Source organism: Cetorhinus maximus, chromosome 15, assembly GCF_964194155.1.
Source record: "Cetorhinus maximus chromosome 15, sCetMax3.hap1.1, whole genome shotgun sequence".
NCBI lineage: Eukaryota > Metazoa > Chordata > Chondrichthyes > Lamniformes > Cetorhinidae > Cetorhinus > Cetorhinus maximus.
Window position 1 is genome coordinate 62,968,533 of NC_135893.1, and position 14,711 is coordinate 62,983,243.

At 42.9% G+C, this 14,711-nt stretch overlaps 2 protein-coding genes and 1 long non-coding RNA gene across 3 annotated transcripts in view; 1 reads left to right on the forward strand and 2 right to left on the reverse strand.

Moving 5' to 3' along the window:
• Positions 1-10,184, forward strand: part of tmem184a (transmembrane protein 184a) — a 42,210-nt gene extending 32,026 nt beyond the window's left edge. Inside the window, exon 9 of the mRNA XM_078558550.1 lies at positions 666-10,184. Coding sequence (XP_078414676.1) covers positions 666-910 — 245 coding nt within the window. The 3' untranslated portion in view covers positions 911-10,184. The remainder of the gene's footprint in view (positions 1-665) is intronic.
• Positions 1-14,711, reverse strand: part of LOC144690754 (uncharacterized) — a 92,812-nt gene that overhangs the window by 18,979 nt on the left and 59,122 nt on the right. The window lies entirely within an intron of this gene.
• Positions 5,612-7,072, reverse strand: mettl4 (methyltransferase 4, N6-adenosine). Its single transcript, XM_078558549.1, has one exon. The coding sequence runs from the start codon at positions 7,070-7,072 to the stop codon at positions 5,789-5,791; it is 1,284 nt and encodes a 427-aa protein (XP_078414675.1). The 3' UTR covers positions 5,612-5,788.

Below are 14,711 nucleotides of genomic sequence, written 5' to 3' on the forward strand. Positions count from 1 at the left end.
TAGTCCCAGCAGTGCCAGAATTGAGTAGTGGCCACTGCTGGGACTACAGGCAGTCCACAAAGATGAAGTGATGGATCCTGGACTTTAGGTAAATCAGCAATTTTGGTCAGGCCCTCGCAGATCCCAGTGATTGGGAGGGGGGGGTCAGGTTTTAGAGAACAGGGAGGAAGGATGAAAGGGGGACACAATCTTAGGTTGGGGGGAGGAACAGGGCACAGGGGACCCCACAAAGGAGCTACCTTTCCCCCCAATTCTGCCTGACAGCAGCCTATGCAGTGAAAGCTGCCAGGCTCATTGCTTTGCCTCTGCCTTCCCCAGCTGCATGTAAAATTGCGGCGGAGGCAGAATGGGGGCCGATGGGTAGCCATTAATTGGTCACTTAAGGGCCTCAATAGACCCAAGGGTGGGTGCACTGTCTGACATTTACCCATCCACTAATATGGGAGACAGGTCGGGGCTGTGTGGGAAGGCAGCAGGCAGAACAAATTTTATAACCCAACCTTCAAATACATCGGTAGAAGACTGCAAAATTCACCCCCGTGTGTGGACTCTTACCTTTTAGAGGAATTGGGTAGCTTGGGAAGGAGAAAATGCTTGAGATTCTCTGTAACCAGTAAATCTGATTTTATTTAAAACTCTCACTTGACTAACTCTGTTGTCCATAGGTAACACGGCTCCCATGCAAAGCATATCCAGCGGCCTGAAGGAGACCATGAACCCCAATGACATCGTGCAGGATGCGATCCACAACTTCTCCCCAGCCTATCAGCAGTATGCACAGCAATCGACCAAAGACGAAATGACACGCAGGCACAACGGGCATACTTTGCCCCACACATGCACCCACATTACAGGCCGCCGAAAGACCGGTGAGAAGATTATCCTCATCAGCTCTGAGGATGAGCTGTAGACTTGAGTACCTGTTTTGTTTTAAAAACAGAAGTGAGATGCTGTGGGGTAGTGTGGGATTCTCACGCATCCTTCCAGGGATCAGGAATTGCTCCCGTTCCCCTGAATCAGGCTGTGACCTTTTGATTTGTTTTTAAACAAGTTGCTTTGACGTGAAATGGATTCCTAATTCTGAAAGTAGAACAGTGTGTGGAGGAAGATCAAATGACAAAGCCATGGAATTTTACTGTGAGTAAACCCAAAGCAGCTGCAGGCTTACATTGTTACACACACATTCACAATATATGAGTATACTCTCGCTTGCACGCACATTATCTCTCGTGCGTGCTTGTGCCCTTTTGTGCATGTTCCCCCACTTGTGCGTGCACTCTCTGGTGCTTACCCTCTCGCTTGCATGCTGTACATATTCATCATACATACACAGATACAGACAGAAACATTGGTATAGTTCTGTAGATTGGATGGATAATACATCAATGAACAAAGAATTTCCCACACTTGATGAAATGTATCAGCCAGTGTTTCAGTTTCCTGAGATTTTCGCCATACTCTGTAAAATTACTGCGAAGGATAGACCTATTTCCCACAACTAAAACTTCTAAATACCTGGTATGTTTAATGCTAGATCTATGCAATAGATCAATTTTGTTGCGCCAAAGTGTCGGTTGTTACAAAAGCCTTTCCAGAATTGGCTCTTTTCTCTCAATATCCTCCCACGGTCATTCCCCAACTATCGACATTCTGGGGGTCATCATTGATCAGAAACTTAGCTGGATCTGCCCCATAAATACTGTGGTTACAAGAGCAGGTCAAAGGCTAAGAATTTTGTGGCAAGTAACTTGCCACCTGACTCCCCAAAGGCTGTCCACCAAGGCACAAGTCAAGAGTCTGTTGAAATACTGTCTTGCCTGGATGTGCGAAGCTGCAACAACGCTTGCGCATGATGCCATATGGGACAAAAGCTGCCCACTTGATTGGCACCCATGCGCCACCTTAAACATTCACTCCCTCCACCACTGGCATATTGTGCCAGCTATGTAAAATCTGCAAGGTACACTACAGCAACTCACTAAGGCTCCTTTGCTAGCACTTTCCAAACCAGCAATTTTTACCACCTAGAAGAACAAGGGCAGTAGGCATATGGGAACCCCACCACCTGCATGTTCTCTTCCAAGTCGTGCACAATCCAGGCTAGGAACAATATTGAGGGGTTAAAATCCTGGAACACTCATACTAACAGCACTGAGGGAGTATCTTCATCAAACAGACTGCAGCGGTTCAAAAAAGCAGCTCACCACCATCTCTTGTGCAGTTAAGATGGGCAATAAATGCTCACCTTGCCTGTGCAACTAATATCTCGTGAATAAATAAAAAGTTGTTTTGGCTAAAGAAGAGAAAAATACAATTTATAAAGATGGCATTCCCATCTCACTGTACCCACAGACTGCATTATGGGCTAATTGCACCCATGACTCCTTCCTCCTACTGTATGACTGGTACAGAAGGCAAGAAGCTGAAATAACTTTAAAAAAAAATTAAACTGAGATGGGAGGTTGTATGGTACTGGATGATGCAATGGGTTAGACACCTGTGGGGATGCACGTTCAAATGAGCCCAATTTAATGGGATGGAAGACTCCACTGTGTACTCTTTCACGAGTGGACAATGACTTCAGCAAACAGGTACCCTGATTTTGACAATCTAAGATCAACAGTTGAGGGAGATTTTGCAGTTGAAGAATGCTGTTCAGTGGTTATATGCTCTTACTATGCTGTACAGCTGACATGAAGTGTTTGATGCTGATTGGAGAGGGTCCAGAATGGTAAATGTTTCTCCCACATCAGACTCCGAATTCAAAAACTTAAATAAAGGCAAATGCTGTAAAACAGATGACTAATCACAAATTACACCCTCATGGAGTAAAATGTCTGTCTGTGCCAACAATTCCTTTCATTTCAAGAAGTGACTATTTGTTATAGGAAATGGCTGATAGGTACACAATTATAGAGCCAGATTCAGGATCCCTAAGCAGTTTACATTGTGTTTACTTTGCTGAGTACAATGAGGAAGTAGGGTATCATAGCTCAAGTTGTTTAAAGGATTGTAGTAGTTACAATTTAGATGACCACAAATGCATTAAATGTTTGTGGGGAAGTGGAGGAACCATGAATTTGTGTACTGAGCCTCACCTCCTACAGTAAGTTTGAGTGTTTTAAGACTCTTTGTTATGAAGCAACTGGACTCTGTATCTGAAATTGTTTTTGCTTATTTCTTAACCCTGTTTTAGGACTATTTGCTGCTGTTTTGATACTTGCATTATTTCAATAGATAGCAGGGTTATTGCAAGAGTGCAGTGAAGTTAGGATTACCCTAACGAGTTCACTGACACTATTCTCTACAGATTTTACTATTCCTTATTGAGGTAGCTATTTGCAAAAATATAGCTTATAAATTAGCATACACAACATAGAATCCAGTTACACCAGCAACTCAGTACTTCCCTCCCAATTGCTAATCCCCACCAAGATGTCTGAGGGCTCTCTGTTTTTCCCTGAATGGTGGCCCAATCCATTTCCATCAACAAGCACCCTCCTCACCCTGGCTGAACTTATTCTCTCATTTCTCCTTTAACTCCTCTCACTTCTTCCAAATAAAAGGTGTTGCTGTGGGTACCTGTGTAGGTCCTAGCTATACCTGCCCTTTTTGTAGGAATTGTCAAATGTTTCTTGTTCCAGTCCTACACGAGACTGCTCCCTCAACTCTTTCTGGTACATTTAAGATCATATTGATACCGTGAGCTGCTCTTGCCCTGACCTGGAAAACTTCAACTTTGTTTCCAATTTCCACCGTTCTCTGTTTCATTGGGTCCATCTCTGACTCTCCCCTTTCCTTCCTTGACTTTTGTCTACATTTCTGGCAATAGGTTATCAACTAATATTCATTATAAGTCCACTGATTCCCACAGCTACCTCACTACACTTCCTTACACCCTACACTCTGTAAGGATTCCATTCCATTCATCCAGTTCCTCGATGTCGCATTGGTTCTGATGATGCAACCTTCCACAACAGTGCTTCTGAGATGTCATCCTTTTTCTCAACCGAGGATTCCTCCTCATGGCCTTCGATCACATCAGCCACATTTCCTGCACAACCCTTCCTCCAGACCCTTGCCCTCACCTTCCACCCCAACCCACAATGGATCATTTTCCCCCACCTCCAGCATGATGCCATTACGAATCATATCTTCCCCGTCCCTTTCTGCATTACGAAAAGACTTCCCTCCGTGATACCTTGGTCCACTCCTCAGTCACCCCCAACACCCTGGCCCCTTCCCAAAGCACCTTTCCACGCAAACACAGCGGATGTAACACCAGCCCTTTTACCTCCTGTCTCCTCACTGTCCAAGATTCCAAACGCTCCTTCTATGGACTTCTTTCAATCTAGTCTACTGTATTCGCTGCTCACAATGTGGTCTCCTCTACATTGGGAAGACCAAATGCAGATTGGGTGAATGCTTTGCAGAACACCTCTTTTTGGTTTGCAAGCATGACCCTGTCATTTTAATTCTCCATCTTGTTCTCACACTGACATCTCTGTCCTCTACCAACTGCACTGTTCCAGCGAAGCACAACATAAGCTTGAAGAACAGCACCTCATCTTTCAATAGGCACTTTACAGCCTTCCGAACTTACCGTTGAGCTCAACAATTTTGGACTATAATTACTGCACCAAGTTGTTTCCTTTGCTAGTTTGTTTTTTCTTATTTTTGCACACCCTCTCTAGGCACATCTTTTGTTTCTTTTCTTACCTTATCTCCATTTCCATTGGCCCTGGAGGACTAACTTTTCTGTCATTCAACCTTTGTCCTTGTTCCACCCACCCCTTGCTCAAAACCTATTACATTTCCAACTGTCCTGGTGAAAGGTCACAGACCTAAAACATTAACTGTTTCTCTCTCTCCACAGATGCTGCCTGACCTGAGTATTTCCAGCACTTTCTGTTTTTATTTGTTAAATTGCTCATTTGTGTCAGGAGAGTAGGAGGCATTTCAGAAAATTTTTCCAAATTTCTGGTCAGGAATTGCTGAGTGGAAGTAATATGCTGTATTTCAGGAGTGAAAATCACCCCTATGATGCTCTGCCTCCTCTGCAGAAATACCTTCTCATTACAACCAACTGTTGTGTGGTATAGATGACAACCATGGTTCATTGGGTAGAACTCTCTCCTTTGAGTCCAAAGGTTATAGGTTCAAGCTCCAGTCCAGAGACTTAAGCACGTAAACTAGGCTAATACTGCAGTTACAGTACTTGGGAAGTGCTGCATTGACTGGGGTATTGTCTTTGGAGAGATGTTGAATAGAAGCCCCAGCTGCCCCCTCAGATGGATGGATGCTAAATACCCCATGGCACTATTCACTATTTCAAACAGCAGGGGAGTTCTTCCTACTGGCCAGGCCAATATTCATCCCTCAACCAGCATCACAATAACATTATCTGATTGTCACATTGCTGTATGTGGGATCTTGTATTTAAATTGGCTGCCACATTTCCTACATTACTACAATGGCCATAATGCATTGGCTGTAAAGTACTTTGGGATATTCTAGGTCATGAATGGTGGTGCTTAAATGTAAGTCTTTTTTGGTACAAGTTAAAATTCAAACTGCAGTCTCCCTTTCTGCTGAGAGAAGGGAAAAAATGGGTTTTAAAAAAAAAGTTTATTAACTTTTTCCAAATGCACAATCAATTGGCCCTTGATGTAAATATGAAAATTCCTTTTAATTTCCCCAAAAGCATGTAGTACCAGCCCAATTTATTCTTTGTAAAAACCCACAGTTGATCTGCAGGCACAGTTAACAACAGTGAGGAAAGATTTGATCAGATAGTCAATGTCTGTGAGTAGCAGCAGCTGCTGTCTCCTTCCTCTATGTCAAGCTCCTGGAAATAGTCCAAATGCTGGAATCGGAGTACCTCGTTTCCCCAGCTGGTCCATCCGGGTTGCAAGTTTCGGGCAAACAACTCCAGGCATTCCGGGTGGGGTCTGGTCAATCCTTTCAGCACCTCACCCAGTGGTGGCTTGTGAGAATGAAGAACACAGGGAACGCTAACCAGCAGCTTGCAGTCAGGCACTGCAACTGTTTCGGTGATGGGTTCTCCATTCTGTTTTTCTGAGCTTCCTTTATACCTGCCCACTACCAGGATTTCATAGGGTTTCTTGTGGGTGGAGTCTAAAGGGACTACAAACTCTCCATGCTGGGTTATCTTTACCCAGTGCCACTCCGCAACCACCTCGACGGACCAACTAGGATATAGTTCTTCCTTGACAAAGCGTAGGTGCCTTTGCCGATTGGTGACCCAGCTCACCACCAGACAGCCTGGAGCGGAGAGTGCCGGCACAGGAATCTGTTGGATCTGCCAAGGGAAGAGGTAGCTGTAGCCTTTGCTTCTCTTGACTGACTTGTTTTCCCAGGGTGGGTCCAAAGTAATCACATCATACTTCTTGTAGCCCAAGAGGGGTTCTATGCAGGAGATGTCTGACAGAAGAAAGCTGGATCGTGGTGGCAGCAGGTACCTCTGTCCCATTAGCGTCACAATCCTTGCACAATCTGAACCATTCTCAATCAAGCGGGAAAGCAGGTTCAGGTCTTCGGCAGATTCTGCCTCGTCACTTATCACCTGCACAGGCTGGTTCTGTTCTTGTACTATCTGCTTCGCCATTGAGCAGAGTTCCACCAACACAGAGTCAGCAATCACTGGAGTAATTCGTTTCTTAGCGCAGTCTCTTCCAGTTGGTGCCCTTGTGTCGGTGCCTTGCTCCCCCACCTCCTTGTTTCGCTCTATCAACTTTCTGGTGCCATTCCGAATGGCCAGGCTGACCTTCTCATGGTACCCCTGTGCCTCTATCTCTCCCTGGTTCAGTTCACGAGTCTTCCTCTTGCGTTTCCTGACTTTCAGTCTTGAGTCTCCACCCCCTGGCTCCTGACCTCTTGCTGTTTCTGTGTCAGCAATGTGGGGTTTCTCGATGTCAAAATATTCTGCCTTGAAAACGTACCTGCGGTACTGGGTGTCATTTGGAATATGGTGGCAGCATCTATATGACTGATTGATGTAGGCTGAATGATCTAGTAGCCATCCCACAGAGTCACTCTTTACCACAGACATCACTCTCAACACTTGAAGCAAGAGTGTTGAGTTGGTTTGAGAGTCTCTTCCAGCCCCCACCCTCTGCTAACACACCCTTTCTTAACCTCTTCCTCCACCAATAACTTGGCCTTTCCCCTTCCCCTGCTAACTCATCTCACCTCCATAAACTCACCCTCTTCTCCCTTACTAAATTACCCCTCTGTCCTCCTTTAATTTGTCCTCCCTCTACTCTCCCTTGATTGAAAGGTATGCAAAGAAATATATTTCAGCAGATCATTAGCTGCTAGCACAGTTGTGGTAAGTGAACCCGAATCTTCAGGAAGCCAGGATGGAAATCTGTGGATTAAACCAAAAAAAAAATTAAAATATAAGCTTCATTGCTGAGTAACTAATGTATAGTTGATTTTAAAAGGCACCATAACTACCCCATAACCCACATGTAGCTATTGCCATGGTTTTAAGTCATTGTCATTGGGAGATATATTTTCTAGTTTGCTGCACCTGACCACTGAGATGTCATCAGAGTCACAGTGACAATGTGATTCACACAGACCCAGCATCCTCCTCCTTTCATTACTTACCATTCATAGTTCAGCTTCTTGTTGGGGTACAGTTCTTCCAGCATTAGGTCCCTCACCGTTCCCACCCAACCTTCCCCATAAGAGGCCAGTATCATGAGTGCAAGTCATTGTCAATGGGAGTTGTGTTTTCAAACTGTGCTGGACTTTGTATTTGTGTGTGCTGTTTATCATTGTGTAAACATTCATCAAGCGACAAGCAGCTGGAATAGATATTGTTGCATTAGACCATTGAATGGTAGCTCAGTCACAGCGGTTGGAAATTCATGCCTCGGGGATTGGGCAAAGGAGGTGGTGGCGTTTTGCCTGTACGTTTAACCTTCTTGCAGAGTTCACAATTCAGATGGGGTCTTTCTATACCTGGCTGGTTACTCTGCTAATGGGTCATGGAGTGGAACTGACTTCATTTCGGGGGGGATGCAAGAAGGCAAAATCATGGAGTGAAGTGTTGAGTGGAGAAGTATCAAGTAGTAAAATCTCAACGGTAGTGTGTCACAGAGTTTGACATGAGTCCAGCACCTCCCTCAGTCTACTGCAGGGTGCCTTGCACCAATGAATGAACTTACATTTATACAAAGCCTTTCACAACCTCCGTGCCTTTCAAAGTGCTTTACTCCAGTGCAGTACTGAACAAATGCTGCGCTGTCAGATGCACCATTTTTCAGCTGAGACGTTAAACCAAAGTCCTATCTGCTCTCTCAGGTGTTTGTAAAAGATTCCATGAGACTACTTCGATGAACAGCAGCAGAGTTATCCTGGTGTTCTGGCCAATATTTATCCCTCAACCAACATCAATAAAAACAAATTATCTGGCTAAATATAACATTATTATTTGTGGAACTTGCTGTACAGTTGATTTTAAAAGGCACCATAACTATTCCACTGTGTGAAAATTGGCTGCTGCACTTCCTATATTACAATAGTGAGTGGACTTCAAAAGTACTTCATTGGATATAAAGCACTTTGAGCTGTCCTGCGGCTATGAAAGGTGCTATATAAATACAAATCTTCCTTTAAGCCAGCTAAGTACTTTTGAAATATCATTGCTGTAATGTAGGAAATGATAATCACTCAGAGGATTGTGAATCTTTGGAATTCTCCACTCTAGAGAGTTATGTATGCTCAGTCATTGAATATATTCAAGAATGAGATTGGAAAGGAATTGAGGAATATGGGGATAGTGGAGAAGGTGGAGTTGAGGTAGAAGTGCAGTCATGATCTTATTAAATGGCAGAGCAGGATTGTGGGATTCTGCAGCCTACTCCAATTAATTATAAGGACACAAGAATTGGAGCTGGAGTGGGTTTTTTTGGTTCTTTGCACTGACTCCGCCATTCAACAAGATCATGGCTATCTTCTACCTTAACTCCACCTTCCCACACTGTACCCATATCCCTCAATTATCATAATACCCAAAAATCTTATCGACTTCTGTCTTGAATATATTCAGAGACTATGCATCCACTGTTCTCTGGGCTACAGATTTCCAACGATACTCAACCATTTAAGTTAAGAAATTTCTCATCTCAGGCTGATCCTTTATTCTAAGGCTGACTCTGGGTTCTAGATTATTTATGTTCTTGTAATCACCATGTCAAAAAATGACTGCAAGATTGGGGCTGTGTGGGTGCCCCCTGGATCTTGTGCAGCATTGCCTGTTTGATGATCAATGACTAACAGTGATTCATTGTAAAAGATCTTGATTTCTGAGAGGAGTGTGATTTTCAGGTTACCTGAAAAAAACTTTACCATTTCATTAACTGTATGGTCACAGGCTTCTCACAATGATTTTAGGAACACCTAAAATAATTGTTTATTTGAAGTTACTTAAAGATGCTAGAAAATCAACAGAGCAGTACTTGTCCCTCCTGAAACCTTCCCATTTTACAACAAAAATGAAACATAACAGACTTTATTTTAGTTTTAAACCAAAATAAATGTTCACACTGGCAATGAATTTGGCTCCCTTCCTGCTGGACTCCTCTGATTACTGATGGTGACAGGGGTGTGATTTCCTATAGATTCAAGAACTTATGGGGATGTTGGGGCACTGGGCAGAGACATACTACCACTTCAATACATGCTTCCTATTGTTAAAATATTTAGGTATTAAATTCTGTCAACATTTCCCATTCAATTTTGCTTTGTCAGCTGTTGTAATGTAATTGCGGGCTCTGGCCACTAGCTAGCTCTGCAGTCTGAGATTCTGCAGTCTATCTCAATTCTTTCGCTATTGTTTATACTTGGGGGGATAAACTTATACTAAGCGGCTGACCCTGGGCTAGATTACCAGTGCAGATCTAACACTGGAGAGTGGGAATTAAGCCATGGTAAACTTAAGCCCGTGTAACAACAAATGTTTTATTGTACAGTGTCTAACCCACTTTTATATGTTATTTTTTCTTTACAATGATTCTATACAAGCTGCTAGATATGACATGGGGCATTTGATCAATGAAAGGATTCAAATTCCAAATTTACTGTATCCTGATGTAGTTGTGGAAATAGTTTTATAAATAAATAGAAATACATTTTTCTGAATATGTGCAAGATCTTGCTTTCTAATTTTTGTGTTGAATTCTTGCTATGAAACTGAATGCTAATTTGAATTTAAAAAATGAAGAAATATTTGGATCTGATTGCAGCCATTTATTGAAGTAGTTTTGAAATCTGGTCAGTTGTGATGTAGGAAATGCAACAGCTTTGCACACAGCAAGCTCCCACAAATGGCAATGTGGCAATGACCAGATCATCTGAATTAGGTGATGTTGGTTGAGAAGTAAATATTAACGGAGAACACGAGGGAGAACTCCTCTGCTCTTTGAAATAGGAACATGCAATTTTTTACGACCACCTGAGGTTTGAATGTCTCATCCAAAGCGGGACACCTCAAAACATTTCAGCACTCCCTCAGCACCTCATTGGAGTGTCAACATGCATTTTGTGCTCAAATCTCGAGTGAGACTTGAACCCACCAATGTCTGACTCAGAGGTTCAGTGTGGTGTCAGCTGAGTCAAGTGTAGGCGTGTCAAAGGACTGCAATACCTCAGGCTTTTTCGTTCAGCAAGGTATTCAGAATTACAAAACCAAAGCCGGTAGACTGTATTTACAGATCAGCCATGATCTAATTGATTGAGGGAACAGAATCAAGGAGCTAAATGGCCTACTTCTGTTCCCATGTTCCTTGCTATGGGTTTCAACATCTTCCAGCATTGGCAGACATGTCTTGGTTTAACATCTCATCCACAGGATTGAAAATTAGCCTTTGAGAATTCCTCTTGCTAAGTCCAAATGTAACTTCATCCTTTTCTAGAGTCTAGTGTAAAAGGAAATATTACACTCACAGCAGTCTCCATAAAATGATTCTGTGCCCAAATCTCCTCCTTTTGGTTCTCTGCTGAGAAACTGGAATTTAACAGTTCACAAATCTCAACCATTTAAATTAATTAACACTCTGACCAGGATATTTAATTCCTCATCCAGCCCTAAATAGTTACAGCACAGGTCATGGCAGGAAGTTAAATCAGGAAGAGGAAGTTGCATCATGAGCTAATCCAGACTGCACCTACAATAAATGTTTAACCAGCTCAGGGGAAAAGGCTTAATGATAACTGCTGTGTCAAGCGCTTGAATTTTACACTGTGAAATTGTTTTCTGATGCTAGTTGGTTCAAAACATTGTCTAGTGACTAACAGAGATTAGGGATAATGACTGCAACTCCATAGAATCTTACAGCACAGAAGGAGACCATTTAGCCCATAATGCCTTTGCTGGCTCTTTGAAAGACCTACCAATTAGTCACACTCCCCCTGTTCCTTCCCCATAGCCCTACAACTTTCTCCCCTTCAAGCATTTATCCAACTCCCTCTTGAAAATTACTATTGAATCTATTTCCACTACTCAGACAGGACGCTCCAGATCATTACAAGCACTGCATAAAATAAAGTCTTCTCATCTTCCTTCCTAGTTCTTTGGACAATTATCTTAAAATAGTGTACACTGGTTACCGACCCTCCCAACTAGCATTAATATAGCACTTTTAACATAGATTCAGAACCGAGTCGAGTGTTGGTATTTTTGATCTCTGGTGCTGGGGCGGTGGCTACAGAGAGGAACAGCCAGTCAGACTTTGCTCCCCGGATTGCAATCCAAAGGCCCCCGTCCCGGATAGTGGGTGTGGATGGGTGTCGGGTGAGTCCAAAGTCTGGCATGACTGCACGTCCTGATCAAATAGCCAGCCTGACCTCTTGGGAGAGTTACCAGAATTCTTGTAAAAGTGGCTATGTGGCTCAGTGGGTAGCACTCTTGTCTTTGAGTCAGGAAATTGTGGGATCAAGTCTTACTACAGTGGCTTGAGCACAAAATCTTGGATGCTACTCCCACCGGAGGGCTGCACTGTTGGTGGTGCTGTCTTTTGTGTGGGACATTAAACCAAGGCCCCATCTGTTCTCTCTCAGGTTGATGTAAAAGATCCTGTGGTACTATTTTGAAGAACAGCAGGGCAGTTTTCCCTGAGATCCTGCTCAACCAACATCACCAAAAAACAGATTTCTGGCCATTATCGCATTGCTGTTTGTGAGAACTTACTGTGCACAAATTGGCTGCTGCATTTGTTACATTACAACAGTGACTATACTTCATTGGCTGTAAAGTGCTTTGGGGCAATCTGGGATTATCAAAGGCACTGCAGAAATGCACATCTTCCCTTTATTCGGCAAGAGTCACCCACCCCCCTTAAGGAGAAGAGGAGGAAAGCATCTAGCAAAAAGTATGTTTACTGTAACCATAGTTGAGGTGGAGCCTTCAACACCCTGATCAAGCCTCTAAACTCATTCCGTTTAATTTCTGTAGGTAGGTTAAGCTTTGGGTAATAAAATGCACCTGATAGGCTCAGACCTGCTTGTGACAAATACCACAGTGAAATAGTCCACTGGAACTTGCTATTAAGGTTCGCACATCAGTTATGGTCACTCAGACGGGTATACAGGGAAAAAGATAGGCTCGGAAAGGATTTATTACGCGTATTAAAGCAAAATACTGTGGAAGCTGGAGATCTGAAATAAAAATGGAAATTCCAGATTTCCATACTGCCTTCTGGACTCGACATTGAGTTCAATAATTCCCAATGATAACCTCTTTGCCCATTTTCTTTCTTTTTTCTTTGCTGGTTTGTTTTTTTCCCTCTCTCGTTTCTCTCTTATTTCCTTCTCTTTGCTTTTGGGTGGCAGCTACTCAAGACCCTGCCATTCATACCTCCTTTAGACACATCTTTTCTTTCCTTACTTTTCCCTTTTACCTTGCACCATCAACAATTTTCTTATTTATCCTGCACTTCAACCTATCACAGACCTTCTCATTTATTCTTTCCTTCCCCCCCTACCCACCACCTTTTTACTTGCTTAAAACCACCTCCATTTCAAATTTTTCCCAATCCAGACCTGAAACATTAACTCTGTTTCTCTGCACAGATGCTGCCTGACCTTCATTATGAATAATTGATAGATGTAGTACTGACACATTCCTGCTGGTGGTGCTACTGAACCATTGAGAGTTCTCTTAGATCTCAGAACAGAATGGCAACATACAATAACTGCGCGTGTATATCTTTACAAAATAAAATTAATGGTGCTGTTTTAATTCTCTGCTGATGTTTCTCCTGTATACCTTCCTCTATTATGTCAGCTATGGCTCAGTTGATAGCACTCTTGCCTTTCAGTCAGAAGATTGTGGGTTCAAGTCCCACTGCAGAAACTTGAGCACAGAAATCTAGACTGACCTTCTGGTGCAATACCAAGAGAGATTTGGAGATGCTATTTTTCGGATGAGGTTGAGATGTTAAATCAAGTCTGCCCTGTTAGATGGGCGTAATAGATCCCATGACAATATTTTGAAGAACAGGGGAGTTCTCCCTGGTGTCCTGACCAACAACACTAAAACAGATTATCCGATCATTATCAGATTTCTGTTTGTGGGAGTTTGTTTTGTGCAAATTTCTGCCATGGTTTCTATGGTATATCAGTGACCACACTTCAAAAGTACTTCATTGGTTGTAAGGGACGTCCTGAGTTGTGAAAGAAAGTCTCTCTTACTCTCCTCACTGATGGTTAAGGTACATTTTAGCAGTACATGGTACCTCCTGAGAGATTTTGATAGAGTAAATAAAGAGAAACTGCTTTCATTGGTAGGAGAGTCAGCAAACAGGTGAAACAGACTTAAAGTAATAGGTAAAAGAACCAGAGGTGAGATGAGGCATTTTTTTCATGCATTAAGTTGTGATGATCTGGAATGGACTGCCTGAAAGGGTGGTGGAAGCAGAACCAATGAAAAGCTTTCAAACAGGAAATACTTGAAGGGGCAAAAAAAATGCAAGGCTATAGGGAAAAAGCAGGGAAGAGTGAAACTGATTGGATAACTTATTCAAAAAGCCAGTACAGGTACAATGGTCGAATGGCCTCTTCTGTGCTACATAATTCTGATTCAGCTGAGTGGCTTTCATTTATATCACCTGTGAGTCTTGATATAGAGTGTGAACAAACCATTTAACTGCAATGGCAGAAGAAGAGGAACTGCAGCCAAATCTCACCCTGTTTTTAGCCAATCATACTTCCAGAAAGGATTGGTAGAAAGCGATCAGGAGTGAGAAACCGTCCTGACTTTCAGCCCTCCACAAAGCAAGCCCACCAATCACCCCATCACCACCTAGTCCTCTGGCTAGGACTGACTAACATAGCACAAACCTGCCACCTTCCTGCTCTGTATGTCTCAAATACTCAGGAAAGTTGGATGTCAATACTATTAAATTTGCTGCTTTGTGACTTCTGTTTATTATAGATACAGTGGCTTGCTCCAATAAATACGGTGCCACGTCACCTGATTATATGACGAGCCTCTGACCAGTGGAATAACAATAATGCACAATGACATGGGAATTTCTATGAACAATAATTAGGCCCAATAAGCCTGAAGCGTAATGATAGATCTCAAAGACCTTCTCACCATATCCCTCCCTCAACTCCTATAGCCAGAAACACATCTGATTGTCAGGTTCCAGTCTAGCGACTTAAGCACACTCCATTGA